Source organism: Microcaecilia unicolor, chromosome 1 (genome assembly GCF_901765095.1).
Source record: "Microcaecilia unicolor chromosome 1, aMicUni1.1, whole genome shotgun sequence".
Taxonomy (NCBI): domain Eukaryota; kingdom Metazoa; phylum Chordata; class Amphibia; order Gymnophiona; family Siphonopidae; genus Microcaecilia; species Microcaecilia unicolor.
The window spans coordinates 492,438,717-492,454,846 of record NC_044031.1 but is presented as its reverse complement, the minus strand read 5'-3'; the positions used below and the strand labels follow the sequence as shown (position 1 = coordinate 492,454,846).

The 16,130-nt window shown below is 42.1% G+C and overlaps 1 protein-coding gene across 2 annotated transcripts in view; it reads left to right on the top strand.

Moving 5' to 3' along the window:
• The window catches only part of ATP6V1H (ATPase H+ transporting V1 subunit H), a 228,610-nt gene that overhangs the window by 38,728 nt on the left and 173,752 nt on the right, over positions 1 to 16,130 (top strand). For both annotated transcript variants that reach the window (XM_030214410.1, XM_030214419.1), the window contains exon 6: positions 11,448 to 11,561. In XM_030214410.1, coding sequence (XP_030070270.1) covers positions 11,448 to 11,561 — 114 coding nt within the window. The remainder of the gene's footprint in view (positions 1 to 11,447; positions 11,562 to 16,130) is intronic.

Sequence of the window (16,130 nt, the reverse complement as noted above, 5' to 3'; positions counted from 1 at the left end):
TCCCTGGACTCTTTCGAGGGGCGTGCTATGTGTGCCCGTTTCGCTGCTTGATACGCTACTTCCAATTGTTTCACTCCCTTTGCCAATCTCTTTGAACGAGCACACATATAAGCGATTATATCCCCACGAATCACTGCTTTGGAGGTCTCCCAGAACAATCTAGCTTCCCCCGCATGGCTCCCATTCGTGTCAAGGAAATAAGACCATCTTTGTTTCAAGTACTCCTGGAAGTCTGCGTCCTCTGTCAGATATCCGGGAAACCTCCAAACTTGATGACGTAAACTAGTTGCTCCCACTTCCAGTTCAATCCAAATCATTGCATGATCTGAGATTTCCATTACTCCTATCTCTGCACGTGGTACTTGAGGAAACAAAACTGAAGATATTAATATATAGTCTATTCTCGACCATGAGCTATGTGCTCTGGATAAATGCGTATAGTCTCTAGATGTAGGGTGGGTTAACCTCCATGGGTCTATAAGATCTAAAGCGGTACTCAAATACCCCAATCCTTTACCCCTCCCAAACATTGAGCTTGTTTGCGGGCCAGAGCGGTCTTGGAGCCCATCCATAACTTGATTAAAGTCTCCTGCCACTATCCATGGGGTATGACCATATTGGATTCCTAGCCGAACCAGGTGTTGGAAAAAGGAATGGTCATATACATTTGGGCCATAAACATTAAGTAGGAAAACTTCTTGTCCCATTATGTTTAGCTGTAAAAGTATATATCTGCCCTCTCTATCTTTGCAGATTAACTTTGATGTGCATTGCATATTTTTATGAATTAAAATTGCTACCCCTCCTTTTTTGCTGCCCGAAGATGCAAAATAACATTCTCCCACCCAACGTTGTCTAAGCTTTTGGTGCTCAACGTCCGTTAATTTAGTTTCCTGAAGGCATGCTATCCCAGCTTTGTGGCGCTGCAACGCTGTCAAAATCTTTGTGCGTTTTATTGGGGAGGAGATACCCGATACATTCCATGAAATCAATCGGGGGGTTGGTGCCCTAGCCATCCTTTAAGTAAGCTTGGTAACATAAATTAGACAATTTCCATATTCTTAGAGCTCCCGGGTGCCCAGCCCCCACCCAGCAGCCTAGTTTGTGTAACAGAGGTGGCCTACAGTTATTTCCCAGTAACTTTCCATTCCTATCCGCCTCAGCATTGCAGCAGGTTTCACCCAAGCTTTGTACTGTTCCAGGTCCTTGCTGTAAAGATAACATTTGCTCCAATCGACAGGACTCCATAATCCAACATAAACAGTATCTAGTTTTGTACTTCTCCCTTCCCCCCTCCCCCCCCCCCACCATGCAAATCTTATCTCAATTCTACCCTGCTCTCCCATATCGTCCCTACCCTCCCCCCTTAGACCTACCCTCTTCCCTACTCTATTCCCCATTTAGTCGCACCTGGGCCTACGTCACCAGACGCAACCTAAATTAGCCGCGTCCGGTGAGGGGTCAATAGGTGCCAGCAAAGCCCCGTTCTCCGTCATTTTTATTAATATCAACAATTTTCTGAACTTCCCTCCACCCTCTCCAAACCCCCAAACAACCGGGTTATACATCTCTCATAAAGCTTAGAACACGTGCGAGCCAAATGACTCTAGTTCACTTATCATCGTTCCAGTCTTAGGATTGGCTCTCCAGCATCCGGGTGCCGCCAGTTTTACATCTTGCGTCCATTTTCCTTAACAACTGGGCCACACGAACCCACAAACCAAGTGATCAACAAAATTCCAAACAGCCAACCTGTCAATCTCGATAATTGTAATCCAACAGGTGTTTTAATCACCTCCAGCCTTTCATGATGATCTCTCCGTAAAGCTGTTTTAATCAGTCTGCTGGCCCTGCTACTTGCTTATTCAGCCATTCCACGGCTACTTCTGGTTTATTAAAGGCTCTCCAGACACCGTTATCCATAATTTTTAAAGTCGCTGGGTATTGTAGCATAAATCTGTGTTTCTTCTCTACCAGACTCGTGCAAACTGCCGAAAACGCCCGCCGCTGCATTGACAAAGCCGCGGAGTAATCCTGGAAAACACGGATGACTGCGCCATCATACTTAGTGGAGTCTCTGCATCCTTTATATGCCCGCAAAACGGCCGCTTTTTGTGAATAGTCGTGAAACTTTGCTATGATCACCCTAGGGCGCTGTTCTCTTGCTGGTCTAGGTCCCACGCGGTGGGCCCGCTCAAGACGTATTTGCCTCCCCTCTCCTGCTTCGGGAAAGCTCGCTTGCAACCAAGTTTCAAGAGTAGTTTTCAAATTGGCTTCTGATAGGGATTCCGCAAAGCCCACAAAGCGGAGGTTGTCTCGTCTAGATCTATTCTCCAAGTCCTCGATTCTCTCTGTATAATCTTGTATCAGGCGGGACAATCGTTCTAGCTCACCCGAACTTTCCTGGTGCCCCTCCTCCACCTCTGCCACCCGGGCTTCCAGCTCACCCGTGCGCCGCGAGAGTTCCGAGGTCACCGCCGTTATGCCTGCTATTTGTGTCGATAACTGATCAAATTGTGGGGCTAATGCCCGCACAACTGCCTCCGTAAGCTCCGGTATGAGCGTCTCACCATTCTGGCTGGAAGGAGAATGTGCCAGCGAAACCGGCGCCATGTTGGATTCGACAGCTCTTGTTTTGTCTTCCTTTTTCTTTCCACTTTTCGCCGTTTGAGCCATCAGAGATCTCGTAATATACTTGTCCATATATTAAGAAAGCTGTTTTGCGCAGTTGGGGAGATTTTCAAGGGCGGGGATCGCCAGTTAAGTTGCTTTTTGAACGAGGCTTTGAGCAGCTAGAGTAGAACACGTCTTCTGCCGCTCACTGCATCACGTGACCCCCCCAGCCTTTCTATTTTATAGGGAAAATGTTTCCTTTGTTGTGTATATGCCTTTTGATTTATATTCAAACTGTATGTTCCTGACTGTATGCATTCCTGCTTTTCTTATCTGTGCGTGCTTTGAGAGTTATGTGGGTAAATTTCCCTGTGTGTTAAGCTGGAAAACAAAACAGATGGAGAGCAAGAGGAGCAGCAGGTGACCTGATGTGCAGGACCAGCAACTATCCCCAGAAAGAGCGGTATGGAAGAGGTAGTTAGGGGGCAGAGTGAAGTTGGTGAAGGAGAGAGAGAAACCAGAGAGGAGAGAGAAATTACACAGAGGTGGGGTGGGGACACGTGTGCATTTGCCAGGGAAGAAATGCACTTACCGTGCACTGTTTTCAATGCCTACCTTCAAAAGAAATGTTTATGTTGGGAGGGGGTCATGGAAGTCGTGGTGTGGAAAATCTGAAGAATGCTGTTTGAAATGCGGTGTACAGTTTTCCACTTGTTCAGGGCACATAGTGAAAGCATATGCAAACATATGATTGATTGGTTTCTGAAAGTCATTTATTTACTTCTCTGGTACCGGACTTGCTACTGTGAGCACAGTAATTAAAATGTGCACAACCAGAACCAATGTATGAAAAGAAAATATCAGGCATTAAAAGTACTTTAAACAAGCATAGAAGATCTTAGCATTTCTTGTAAAATTATCAGAAAAACCTGATACATTTTAATTCTTTGGTATTTAAAGTTTTAAATAATAAAGTTTCTGTGCTCATTGCAGCAGGGCTACATTTATACCAACCAGTAAGAGATTTGAGATCAACAAATAAGACCCTTTTGGAGGTTCCGTCTTTTTTGTCTGTGCGTTTATAGGACTATAGCTCAGCCATACTTACGTTAGTCTTAAGAACATAAGAATAAACATAGACTAGTGATCCATCTAGCCCAGTATCCTGCTTCCAACAGTGGCCAATCCAGGTCACAAGTTGCAACATTCCATGCTACGGATCCCAGGGCAAGCAGTGGCTTCCCCATATCTGTCTCAATATTAGACTATGGACTTTTTCTCCAGGAATTTGTCCAAACCTTTTTTAAACCCAGATACACTGACTGCTGTTACTGCATTCTTCGGCAACAAATTCCAGAACTTAATTATTTGTTGAATGAAAAAGTATTTCTTCCTGTTTGTTTTAAAAGTAATTCCATGTAACTTCATTGAGTGTCCTCTAGCCTTTGGAATTCTTTACTCCTCACGTTGAGAAGGATTCAGAGTTTTGATCTCTTTAAGAAAGAGTTGAAGACATTTTTGGTCATTCAAGCTTAAGGTGGAGTCTGACATTTATGTATTGAGAATTGAGTCCTGCGCTATCAGGGTTAGGAGAAGATGAATATTTCCATCTATGGATGAATTGTAAGGATTTTGAGATTGATTATAATATTTTATATATGTTGGTCTTATTATTTATTTTGCTTGATTTGATTTTATGGTGTATGTTTTTTTTGTAATCCGCTGAGAATTTCTAAGATATGTGGAATATACTACTACTTATTTCTATAGCAGTACTAGAGTATGCAGCGCTGTACGCTGAACATGTAAAAGACAATCCCTGCTTGACAGAGCTTACAATCTAATCAAGACAGACAAACAGGACAAATAAGGGAATTACTTAAGGTGAGAATTATAAAACAGATATGGGTACTGAATAAGTGAATAGGAGTTAAAAGCAGCCTCAAAAAAGTGGGCTTTTAGCCTAGATTTGAAGACGGCCAGAGCTGGAACTTGATGTACTGATTCAGGAAGTCTATTCCAGGCATGTGGTGTAGCAGGATAAAAGGAACAGAGTCTGGAGTTGGCAGTATAGGAGAAGGGTACAGATAAGAGAGGTTTACCCGATGAATGGAGTTCCCGGGGAGGAGTGTAGTTAGAGATAAGAATGGAGAGGTACTGAGGAGCTGCAGAGTGAATGCACTTGTAAGTCAATAAGAGGAGTTAGAATTGTATACGGAAACGGATAGGGAGCCAATGAAGCGGCTTGAGGAGAGGGCTTATATGAGCATAGCGATACTGGTGGAATATAAGTTGTGCAGCAGAGTTTTGAATAGATCGAAAGGGGAGAGAGATGGCTTAGTGGGGGACCTGTGAGAAGCAAGTTGCAGTAGTCTAAGTGAGAGGTGATAAGAGTGTAGATAAGAATTTTGGTGATGTGCTAGAGAAAGAAACAACAAGTTTTAGCAGTCTTGGATATGTGCAGAGAAAGAAAGGAATCAAAGATGACCCCAAGACTATGAGCTGATGAGACAGGGAGGCTGAGAGTGTTATCCACAGAGATAGAGAATGGAGGAAGAGGAGAGGTGGGTTTTTCCTTCAGTGGCTACGCTTCAATTTATTATTTTTATCTTTCCCCTGAAGAGAAAAATTGAAGCATAGCCACTGAAGGAAAAACAATTTGTGTTCTTTCCTTGAAAAAATACTGCATCACATCTACATGTGATGTGTGATTCCTCAAGGGAGTTACTCATCTGCATCCCCCTCTCCACAATATTTGTCCTCAGAGTCTTCAAGTGGTTCTTAAGGCTCTTCAGTTGGCCCCCTTTGAGTCCCTTCATTTGGCAGCTATCAAAGATATTACTTTAAAGGCAATATTTCTAGTTGCCATTTCGTTGGTACGGAGAGTTTCAAAGCTTCAAGCTCTCTCTTGTAGGTATCCTTTTCTTTGTTTTTCTGACTTGGGAGTTTCCATATGGACAGTTTCATCCTTTTTGCTGAACATTGAATCTCCTTTTCATGTGAATCGGGCTGTTTCTTCCTTTTTTCCAGGGAGGTCTATTCCGCAGAATACGCTTCCCTGCGACTGTTGGATGTGAAGTACATCCTTATGAGCTATCGTAACACGTAACAATGACTTCAGGCGGTCTGATCATTTTTTTGTACTCTTTGCGGGACCCCAGAAGGGTTTTCTGGCCTCCAAAGCGACTGTGGCTCGATGGGTTAAGAAGGCTATTTCTTCGGCTTACATTCTGAAGGGTAGATGTGCTCTCATGCACATCAAGGCTTATTCTACCAGGTCTTTGGCAATTTCTTTGGCAGAGTCTAGGGCAATTTCATTGGCAGAGATCTGTCAGTCAGCAACGTGGTCGTCTTCTCATTCCTTTGTTAAGCATTACAGTTTGGATGTGTCTGCTCGAGCAGATGCTTCCTTCTGGGCCGCGGTTCTCGCTGCAGGGGTATCACAGTCCCTCCCCTCTTAAGAATTGCTTTTGTACATCCCATTTTTCTGGACCAATCCTTGGGAAGTAATGAAAGGAAAAATTAATTACCTGATAATTTTATTTTCTTTAGTCCCATAGTATCAGTCCATAGCCCGCCCTTCTGTGATGGTTTCGGTTTTTCCAGGTTCTATGTAATTTCGAGAGTTTGTATTGTTTTGGTTCCATTATTTCTAAGGCACAAGCTTTGCCCTTTTTCTTTCATAGTTATTTTTCTATGTAGAGGCTAGAGTTTTTTCTCTGGATGTCATTCTCTTTCACTGCTTTGTTATTGAATACTGGTGCAGGAGCTTATGAAGCACAAACAGTGGTGTGCTGGTAAATGTTTAACAACAGGCTCTCTCTCTCTCTCAAACCCCCCCCCCCAAACAAAACAACCCCCCACCAAAAAAAAAACAGAATATATGTAAATAACTGTATTATACTTTTTATTGGTACAGAGGATATGTGCAGACAGCAATGAATTTACAAATAATATTAAAACATACAATATTCTTCACTGTAAATTCCATATGGCCAATTGATTTTCACAGAATACTTTGGTTGATTTTTCCGCAGTCTTGTATCTGAAGCCAATCTTTGTTTGCTATTCATCCAAGATTTAACAAATGGAACTCCATCCCAATGTGCTCTTTTCCCAATAATTTATTGATATTAAATCTGACATATGATTTACTATCAAACTATTTCTCAACCTATATACCAATATACCTACTACTGGGAAACGTGGAACAAGCTGGACTGTTACAGATTCCTACACAGACACTACATGCTATTAGAATCCTTTACCTCAGTCGCACATGCAGATCAAAATACAAAATAGGGAGCCACAAAAAACATGCAGACAAAAACTGGAGACCCCCAAGAAAGCCAGATTTAGTAAGCAGTGAAACTACTGGTAAAAGTAACAGAAATGCATTTTCTTCCATACTCTTGCTAAATACAAAATTAGAAAAGGTGTACATTTCCAAAAAAGCAAGCATCCATGAGCAGCATTTTCTCCATTCCTTTCCCCTTCCATTCATGAACAGCATGTTCTCCTCTCCTCAACATGTCCCCTTTTCCTTTCCCTTCCATCCCATCCATGAATAGCATGCTCTCCTTTTTCTTCTATCCATATGCTGCGTTTTCCCTTCACCACTCTCCCTACCCTTCTTTTCATGCACAACATGTCCCCCTCTCTTCTCCCTTCCCTTCCATCCATGCACAGCTTGTCTCCTCTCCCTCTCATGCATGTGTAGCTTGTCCTTTCTCTCTCTCCCTCCCTCCCTCCCTCCCTCCCTCCCTCCCAGGAGTGTTTCCTGGGTGAAATGAAATGCAGTAGGGCCCTGAATTACTTATACCTCAACATAAATAACATCCTGATATACAGATTCAGCCACATAAATCCTGATACAATGCTCCATCCCCAACCACACAAACCCTTGTATGCCTGCCCAATACTGGCACACAAATTCTGTCACTCCAAAAAGAAACAGCTCCTGATACACCAACTGAAATGTGCAAATACTGACACCTCAGCATATGTACCCTGCCATCAAAGTACAAATGGACAAATCCTGACATCATTTCATACTTCCTTCCTGTCCAGATACAGAAATCTTGATATCCCAGTACACATCCAAACACACAACTCCTGAAGTCCCATCCACATACATACCAACAGTGACACCACTTCCCAACAGACCCACACAAATCCTGATACTCAAAAGAAATATACACATCTGACAATCTTCCTCACCATTGCAAACACACAAACCTTAACACAAGCACACAAACCATAACACGCTTACAGAGGTACACATTAATCTCCCACACATTTTCCCCACACAATCCAACAAAACCTGACATCTCAACATAAACGCACAAACCCTGGCAAACTTTCTCAACACAGGCACCTCTTTTTTTAAAGACTGCTAAATATGCTATATTACATGTGATCAATATAACATTTGCCAACTATCTTTAACCACTAGCCCTTCAAACACCCCAAACTTCAACATCGGCATTTTCTCTCTACAATAGTACGATCCTTGTCTCACAGATCATGATATGTAAAGTAGACATCAAAAGCAATAGTACACAGTGAGTGCAGGAAACAGCAGGTACTGTGGGAGGCAAGACAGAAGGGAAATCTTGTACAGAGCCCCAATCCCATCTGGGACAAACTTTCCCTGAATTCCTTATCTCTCTTATTGGAGGGAGTCAGACAGATTTCTAGGGCCCTAATTTCTGGAGACCGACAGGCTTGCATCTTGAAGGATACCACTGATTGCCTGCTCCCTTAGTATTTCCACTAGAAATGTTCCATAACCTGCATGGCCTCCATTGGGCAGCGGGATCCAAGGTGCCGGAAGGTCTGTGCAGCCTCTGCCTAGGCAGGCAGGGAGGAAGTGCAAAGCCCTCGGACAGGAGAGGAGGGATAGGGTCTCTTGGTGCAATGAAAGTGCATTCAAAGGTCTTGATGCCCTCGTTCAATGTAAGGCACTTTGTTCACTCTGAGCACTATAAAATATTTTTTAAAAAGTGGTTTGATATGTTGATTACTTATTATATGATATATTATTGATATGAATAAGTTTGAAGAGTAAGCAAGGTTTCTTTTATATATTAAATTACATTTTAACTGCCCGACCTTTGACCAAGCTTCTGTTGCATATCTGCACCTCGTCACTTCCCGAAAGGCAGTTTATCTTTATGGAACAATCTTCTTCAGGTTTGCATTCCATGTCTTCCAGACCTAAGTTTAAAACTGCTTTGAAAACTTGACTTTTTATGCAAGCTTTTCAGTCATTTATTACCCAGCATTAAAAAACTTATCTCTCTTTTTTATATATTTTCTTTTTGTTCCTCCAACTTGCGCTTTTCTTTCCATATGTATGCCGCTAATTGTATTTCTTATCATTTAATGATGTTCTGCTATGCTTTTTCCTTCCATTTGTTTCCTGGTATTTGATTTGTATTTGTCTTTACAGAAAGGTGGTATATCAAGTCCCATTCCATTTCCCTTTGTTTGGGTTAAATCTTTCCATTCCATGAATTAATTTTATAATGTACACCTCCATGATATCTTTGGATTGTTTGACAGTTTAACAAAAGAAAGAAGGAAAACACTAGCATTTTATAAATGTAGCTACTTTTCTTTATGATATAGCAGTACCTACCCGTCACACCCTATTATAATGTTACCCTCCTTATGTCCCTGTGAGGCACATTATATAAAATGTTCAAAAAGATGAAAGCAGAATAAACATACAGGGTATAGGGAACTGACTTCTCATGACAACTGATGAACCTTGTTTCTTATGCAACTGCAGGAAAACGGATGATTTTAATAATTTTAAGTTTTAATATCACTAGAATTTTCCCTTTCGTGTCTCAGTAAATCAGTGTTTGCAGGTAATATAATGTTGTGTTATACACTCCCTTTTGTTTCATTGTCTTTTTTTAAAAATGTGTTTGTTAGTTGAATTTTGTTTGGTGAATTATGTTTGGTTCTATATTATGAACCTCATTTATATGTCTAATGAAGTGTGGTATACCAAATATTTTGAGATAGAGTAAGTAAAAGTTACAACATGAGATCTTTCAGATATACATTTGACTTAGAGAGTAGTGAAATGAGTACAGGAGAATGGTCATCTTCTTTTTCAAGTATTTCATAATACATTGCACAGTGCTAAATGAATCATTCTTATCTGTCTATCTGCATATAGATATCACTGGCAGAAATTCCAATTATGAGCATCCAGAGTTGGTGCTTCTATAAGTGGATATTTACTTTTAGGCACCCTGATGCCACATGATGAGAGCGTATTCTATACAGGGCATCTAGTGCCCAGATTTCATTTTAGAATAGTAGTGTAACCTAGCGTTGGCACATCTAACATTTACACACCCGCAGTTACACAAGCCATAGACCTGACATAACTATGGGCAGGTAAATGCAGCAGGGGCAGATGTAACTTATGTATTCCGTATATATCTTTACTAACTTTTATTTCTGGGTCACTTTGGATCTGAATGAGAGCTGCCAAATTTCTTCCCATGCAAGGTCATAATACTGCTGACCAGAGTGTGTCAATGACATTTACCTGCTAGCCTGCTTTCAAACTGTTTATTGGGTGTATCCTCAAGGAGGTGCGTTTCCAAAGGCATTGTCTTCATCTGTTGAGAAATGCCTTGTCCTTTAAGCATGAGGCTATTCCTCCCACCAATTTCTGTTTTTGTGTCAGAAAAAAAAGCCAGAATGAAAGATGAGGGTCACCCCAGAGGTCTCCATGGGCTGCCGTTGACCTCTGGGCCTTGCATAGAGGAACACTATTCAGTAAGTTGCACACTTAAATGGCAGCCCCATCCATGCCTCTCTCATGCTGCACCCATGCGAGCTGTTCCCCTTACATTTATACGCTATGCCACTTAGGTACACCATTACAGAATAGTGGTCAGCTGCGTTGCCACCACTTATGCACCTAAGTGCCAGCTTTCTGTAAATGTATGCACACAAGTGGCATATAATTCTAAGCCCCCTGTTAAAGAATTGCCCTTAGAGTAGGGGGTGTCCTCTTTGGATGATCTATATGCATTTCAAGTGGTTTCCCTTACTTGGGGTCCAAAGTACATAAGTATTGCCATATTGGGACAGAAGGTCCACCAAGTCCAGTATCCTGTTTATAAAATGGCCAATCCAGGTCAAAAGTACCTGGCAAGTACATAAGTATTGCCATACTGAGACTGAAGGGTCCATCAAGCCCAGCATCCTGTTTCCAACAGTGGGCAATCCAGGTCAAAATGACCTGGTAAGATCCCAAAACAGTACAATACATTTATGCTGCTTATAAGCAGTGGATTTTCCCCAAGTCTATTTTAATAATGGCTTATGGACTTTTATTTTAGGAAGCTATCCAAGCCTTTTTTAACCCCACTAAGCTAACTGCTTTTACTACATTCTCTGGCAACGAATTTCAGAGTTTAATTACATGTTGAGTGAATAAATATTTTCTCCGATTCGTTTTAAATGTACTACTTTGTAGCTTCATTGCCTGCCCCCTAGTCCCATCCCCTTTATCATTTTTGTCGCCCTTCTCTGTACCTTTTCTAATTCCAGAATTGATGCCACTGTTTAAATAATGTGGCTCAGGAGGAAAGAGCATTGAAGAGAATTTTTTTCCCAACTTTTCTTTAGGGTCAAGCTGAAATCTTGAACTCTGTAGCTTCCTGCTGAGAAGACTTAGCAAAAACAATCCAAGTATACTGTAAAGTACTTATTAAACATGTAAAACAATAACATTTATGTGGGAAATTAATTAAGTTGAAATAGATTTAGTTTTACTTTTATTTTTTTCTACCTTGCAGGAGAATCACCAGCGTGTTAGTATTTTTTTTGACTATGCCAAGCGTGGTAAGAATACCGCCTGGTCCTACTTTCTACCCATGCTGAATCGTCAGGACCTTTTCACTGTTCACATGGTAAGTTGTATAAATCACATATTTAAACATGGAATATGAGGGCAGATAATGATTGTCAGGCTCATTTACTTTGCCCATTTTCCATCCCTGCTACCATAGCGCAGATCCTGGTTGCCTCCTCACCACTAAGAATCCTTTGTGAGTTTTAGTGCTTTTCTGAATTCCAGTAATGTTTTTGCCTCCACTACACAGATATCTTTTCCGTCTTTATTTATTTTGTGACTGAGACATAGCTAAGTTTACTGGAATAGCACAGGGTGCATAGACTTTTTACACACTACATTGTGCATGCATTTGCTTTTGAACAGCTCATTCACATGCTCATGTTGCTGTTGATTTAGGGGCAGTGACGTAGCTAGGGTAGTTGACACCCGGGGCCAGTCATTTTTTAACACCCCCCTCCAAAATCTAGTACTAGGCATGCCGAGAATACAAAACACTCAGGACCTATAGAGCAATTCTACCATACCATAAGCAGTCATTTCTACGAATCACACAAGGAAAAGGAAAGCATCTTAAACACTACAGTGAGCACTAGAACATCAATTCACCTATTGTAAAACGAAACCAGACAGAACAGTACAGATCGTCAATCCTGCACAGTCAATGCCAACTGAAAGCCATGACTTTTTCACAAACACAGATACACCCTAATCCACTATAGAATAAGTAATTATAAACTTTGTATTTAGACAAAAATTAAACTGAACCCCCAAGATGCCAGACTCTGCATACAATGCAACACCACAGAAACAGAAAATGTCTCCTAGGATTGTGCAAAATATAAAGACAGCAGATGTAAATTTGAAAAAAACTAACAAGAACCAATCACCACTTTACAAATCAACAAATAGAAATAAAACAAATATAGAAAATAAAATAATACCATTTTATTGGACTAATACTTTTAGCTTTCAGAGGCCAAAACATCCTTCCTCAGGTCAATACAGTATAGTACTGTTACAGTATCCTATCCTGACCTGAGGAAGGGGGTTTTGTTCTCCAAAAGTTAGTCAAAATGTATTAAAATTAGTCCAGTAAAATGATTACCTTATTTATATGTTCTATTTATAAACATTAACACAGCTACAATACTACTATATCCTAAAGCAAAAAAATAAAAGTAAATATTTTATTTACAGTTTGTTGTCTCTGGTTTCTGCTTTCCTCATCTTCTTTTCACTGTCTTCCTTCCTTCCATCCAGCATCTGTCTTTGTTTTCTCTCTGCCATCCAGTGTCTGCCCTCTCTGCTGTCCCCTCCATCCAATGTCTGCCCTCTCTCCCTGCCTCTTCCATCTACATATGCCCTCTATTTCTGCCCCTTCCATCCATCATCTGCCCCTGTCTGCCCTCTCTCTCTCCCCCTTCCATTCACTGTCTGCCCTTTCTATTGCTTCCATCCACTGTCTGCCCTTTCTCTCTGTCCGCTGAATCCACCATTTGCCCTCCCTCTCCCATCCATCTAGGGTCTGCCCTCCCTCTCACTCCCCCTTCCATCCAGGATCTGTCCCCTCTCTCTGCCCCTTTTTTTCAGCCCCCAGTTCTAGCCCCACTATCCCACCAGTCTCCAGTTTCAGCCCCAGCCCTTTTCTCCCACCAGTCTCGAGCTTCGGCCCCCAGCCACTTCTCCCTGTCCCCTTTTCAGCCCCCAGTTTCAAACCCAGCCCTTTTCTCTCACTAGTCCCGGGCTTCAGCCCCAGCCATTTCTCCCTGTCTCCTTTTCAGCCCCCAGTCCCAGTACTAGCCCCCTTATCCCACCTACCCTCCTTTTCAGCCCCAAGTTCCAGCTCCCTTCATCCACATGCCTTGCATTAGGGCCTCCCTTTTCAGCCCCTTCTCCCATCTGGGCACCCCACCCCCTTCTGCCATCTGGGCTCCTCATCCCCTTCTGTCATCTGGGCACCCCACCCCATCCCCTTCTGTCATCTGGGCTCCCCACCCCATCCCCTTCTGTCATCTGGGCCCCCCTGACCCGACCCGACTACCAGCTCTGTTGAGACGACAGCGGGTGGGGGGGGGGGGGGTGCTCCGCTCCCGCTGCTCCCACCCTACCTTCTTTTAAAAAAAAAACAATAAAGCGGCGTGGCAGGCAGCGCGGCTTCGCGTCTGCCCTGCTTGTAAAACAAGTAGATCTCCTCGTCGGGCCTTCGCTCACTGGGTCCCGCCCTCGAGGAATTAGGAAGTTACCTCAGAGGAGGGCGGGACCCAGTGAGCGAAGGCCCGGCGAGGAGATCTACTTGTTTTACAAGCAGGGCAGACGCGAAGCCGCGCTGCCTGCCACGCCACTTTACTGATTTTTTTTTAAAAGAAGGTAGGGTGGGAGCAGCGGGAGCGGAGAACCCCCCACCCGCTGACACCCGGGGCGGACCGCCCCCACCGCCCCGCCCTTGCTACGCCACTGTTTGGGGGCAAGAAAATAATGCATGACAGTTTGCAATAACAGAATAGATCTAAATAGTCAATTTTTAGATGCGTGCACCAACATTTTCATAAATGGCCTGGAAAAGGTTAGGAATGTATGAGGTGATCAGATGTGTAGATGACACAAAATTATTCAATGGTTGTTAAAAGAGCAGAGGTTTTTGACAAATTGTAGAAGCATCTTGTAAGACTAGAAGGCTGGGCATCTAACTGGCAAATGGAGTTTAATGTTGATCACTGCAAATTGATTCACACAGGGGAACATAATGCCAGTTATAGGTACACGATGCAGGATTTCTTGTTTGGAATCACTACTCAAAAAAAAGATCTTGGAGTCCTTGTGAGTCCACGGATATTCACTGCTGGGGCATGTCCAGCCTCTGACACTGAATATCTGGGTTAGTGTGGCAGCTGGGAAGCTAACTGTGTACTGCCCAATATTCAGACCAGTGTGCGGTTAGCTTGGCTGATAAAGATAGGACAGTCTTTCAATGAGGTTTGGACAAATTCTCAGAGAAGTCCATTAAAAATGATTAGTCAAATAGACTTGGGAGAGCCATTGCTTAGCCCAGGAGATGAGTTATAAGAAGTAGATGTACTTTTTAGGGTCTTTATTTGTTACTTGTGATCAGGACTGGCCACTGTTTAAGACAGAATTCTGGTCTTGATGGTCCTTGGTCTAATGCAACATGTAATTTCTTAAGTTCTTAATCGCAATTTTTGCATGTTACTTCCATTTAATTCATGAAGATGTATTTCACTTTGTAATAAATAGGATTGTAAGTTCTTCAGGATTAGCAAGTATCTACGTGAATGTAACTCATCTTGAGTTTGGAAAGACAAGTAGTTAAATCTAAAATGCCAATTCCATAAATTGTTCAGAATTGTATTTGGAAGTTTTGAAAATTGTTTTTTAGTGCAGCATTTTTGCCAACCAGTTTTCTATCATTTTTATTTTTCCTTTTCAATTTTTTCTTATTTTTTAAAAATCTTTTAAATTTTTTATTTTCTTATCCTTTCTCTTAGTCTCTCTCCTCTATTACCCCTTTTTTCTCATTAAAGACTATTTTTCCCCTCATGTAGGTGACACATTTTATTTCAGCTGCCCGTATGCAGCCAGCCTCTCCTTTACCATCAATTATGTGGGCTCTGGGTTGCCCTGGGCAGAATGTGAGAAGTGCAGCAGCCCAGTTTGTGAATGAGAGAGTGTAGAGGTTGTGGTGGGGGGGGGGGGGGGGGGGGGGGGGGGGGAGGTGGAGAGGAAAAGTGTGGAGCACAGTGCACTGGACCCATTGGTGGTTGAGGTGGAAGGAAAGAGAAAATCTTGTAGTTATAGGGAGATAGTACTCAGTAGACCCCATGTAACATGGACATTGGGATCTAAGATATTTGTCCATATTTTATAAGTGAATCCATTTTCTGACTGCATTATAAGCGATCCTGTGTCTTATTTATTTATTTAAAAATTTGTAACTTGAACTGTCTCGTTAGATGGGGCTTACAGTGTAACTGGTTACTTGATATAGCAAAGGATATGATCATTCAGTGGTGGCTGGATCCACAGGAGATTTTGTGCTTTGTTTTCTGTTAGAAACATGATTTTTGCTAGCCTTGGCTAAGAGAATTGTGCCAGTATGTACTGCAGTGCAGTGCTCTAGAAGTTCATATTGTGAATGGAAAATATTCTATTTTTAACGTAGAAAAAGTGTTTAATTTTAGTTGAAAATATGAACATTTCTCCCAGTCAAGCCAAGATCAATAACATAAGTGACCTTGCATTTAGGGTATTTGCATTATGCCATTCATAATGTCTAGAGTGATTAGGGAACTGAAAGTGAGGGAGTTGAATGGAGGGAGAAGCAAAATAGCAAGGCCGTGAAAGAAACGCAAGTGTAGGTGGATACTGAAAGAATCAAGCTGTTTTGAGCACTTTTTTTCCAGCTTTCATTTTAAAGAAAATCTTCATACTAAATGAAGCATTCTGATTAAATGATGTTCTTATGCAAAAAAACAACAAATTGCTGGGCAGTAGCTTGCCTAGGGACCTATAAATTCCTGCACTGGGCTTAAGGGGAACTGCTGGGAGCTGGAACCAGGTCTGCTGCTTGCTGTCAGGCAACATAGAAGAGATTATGTCTGGACTGAGC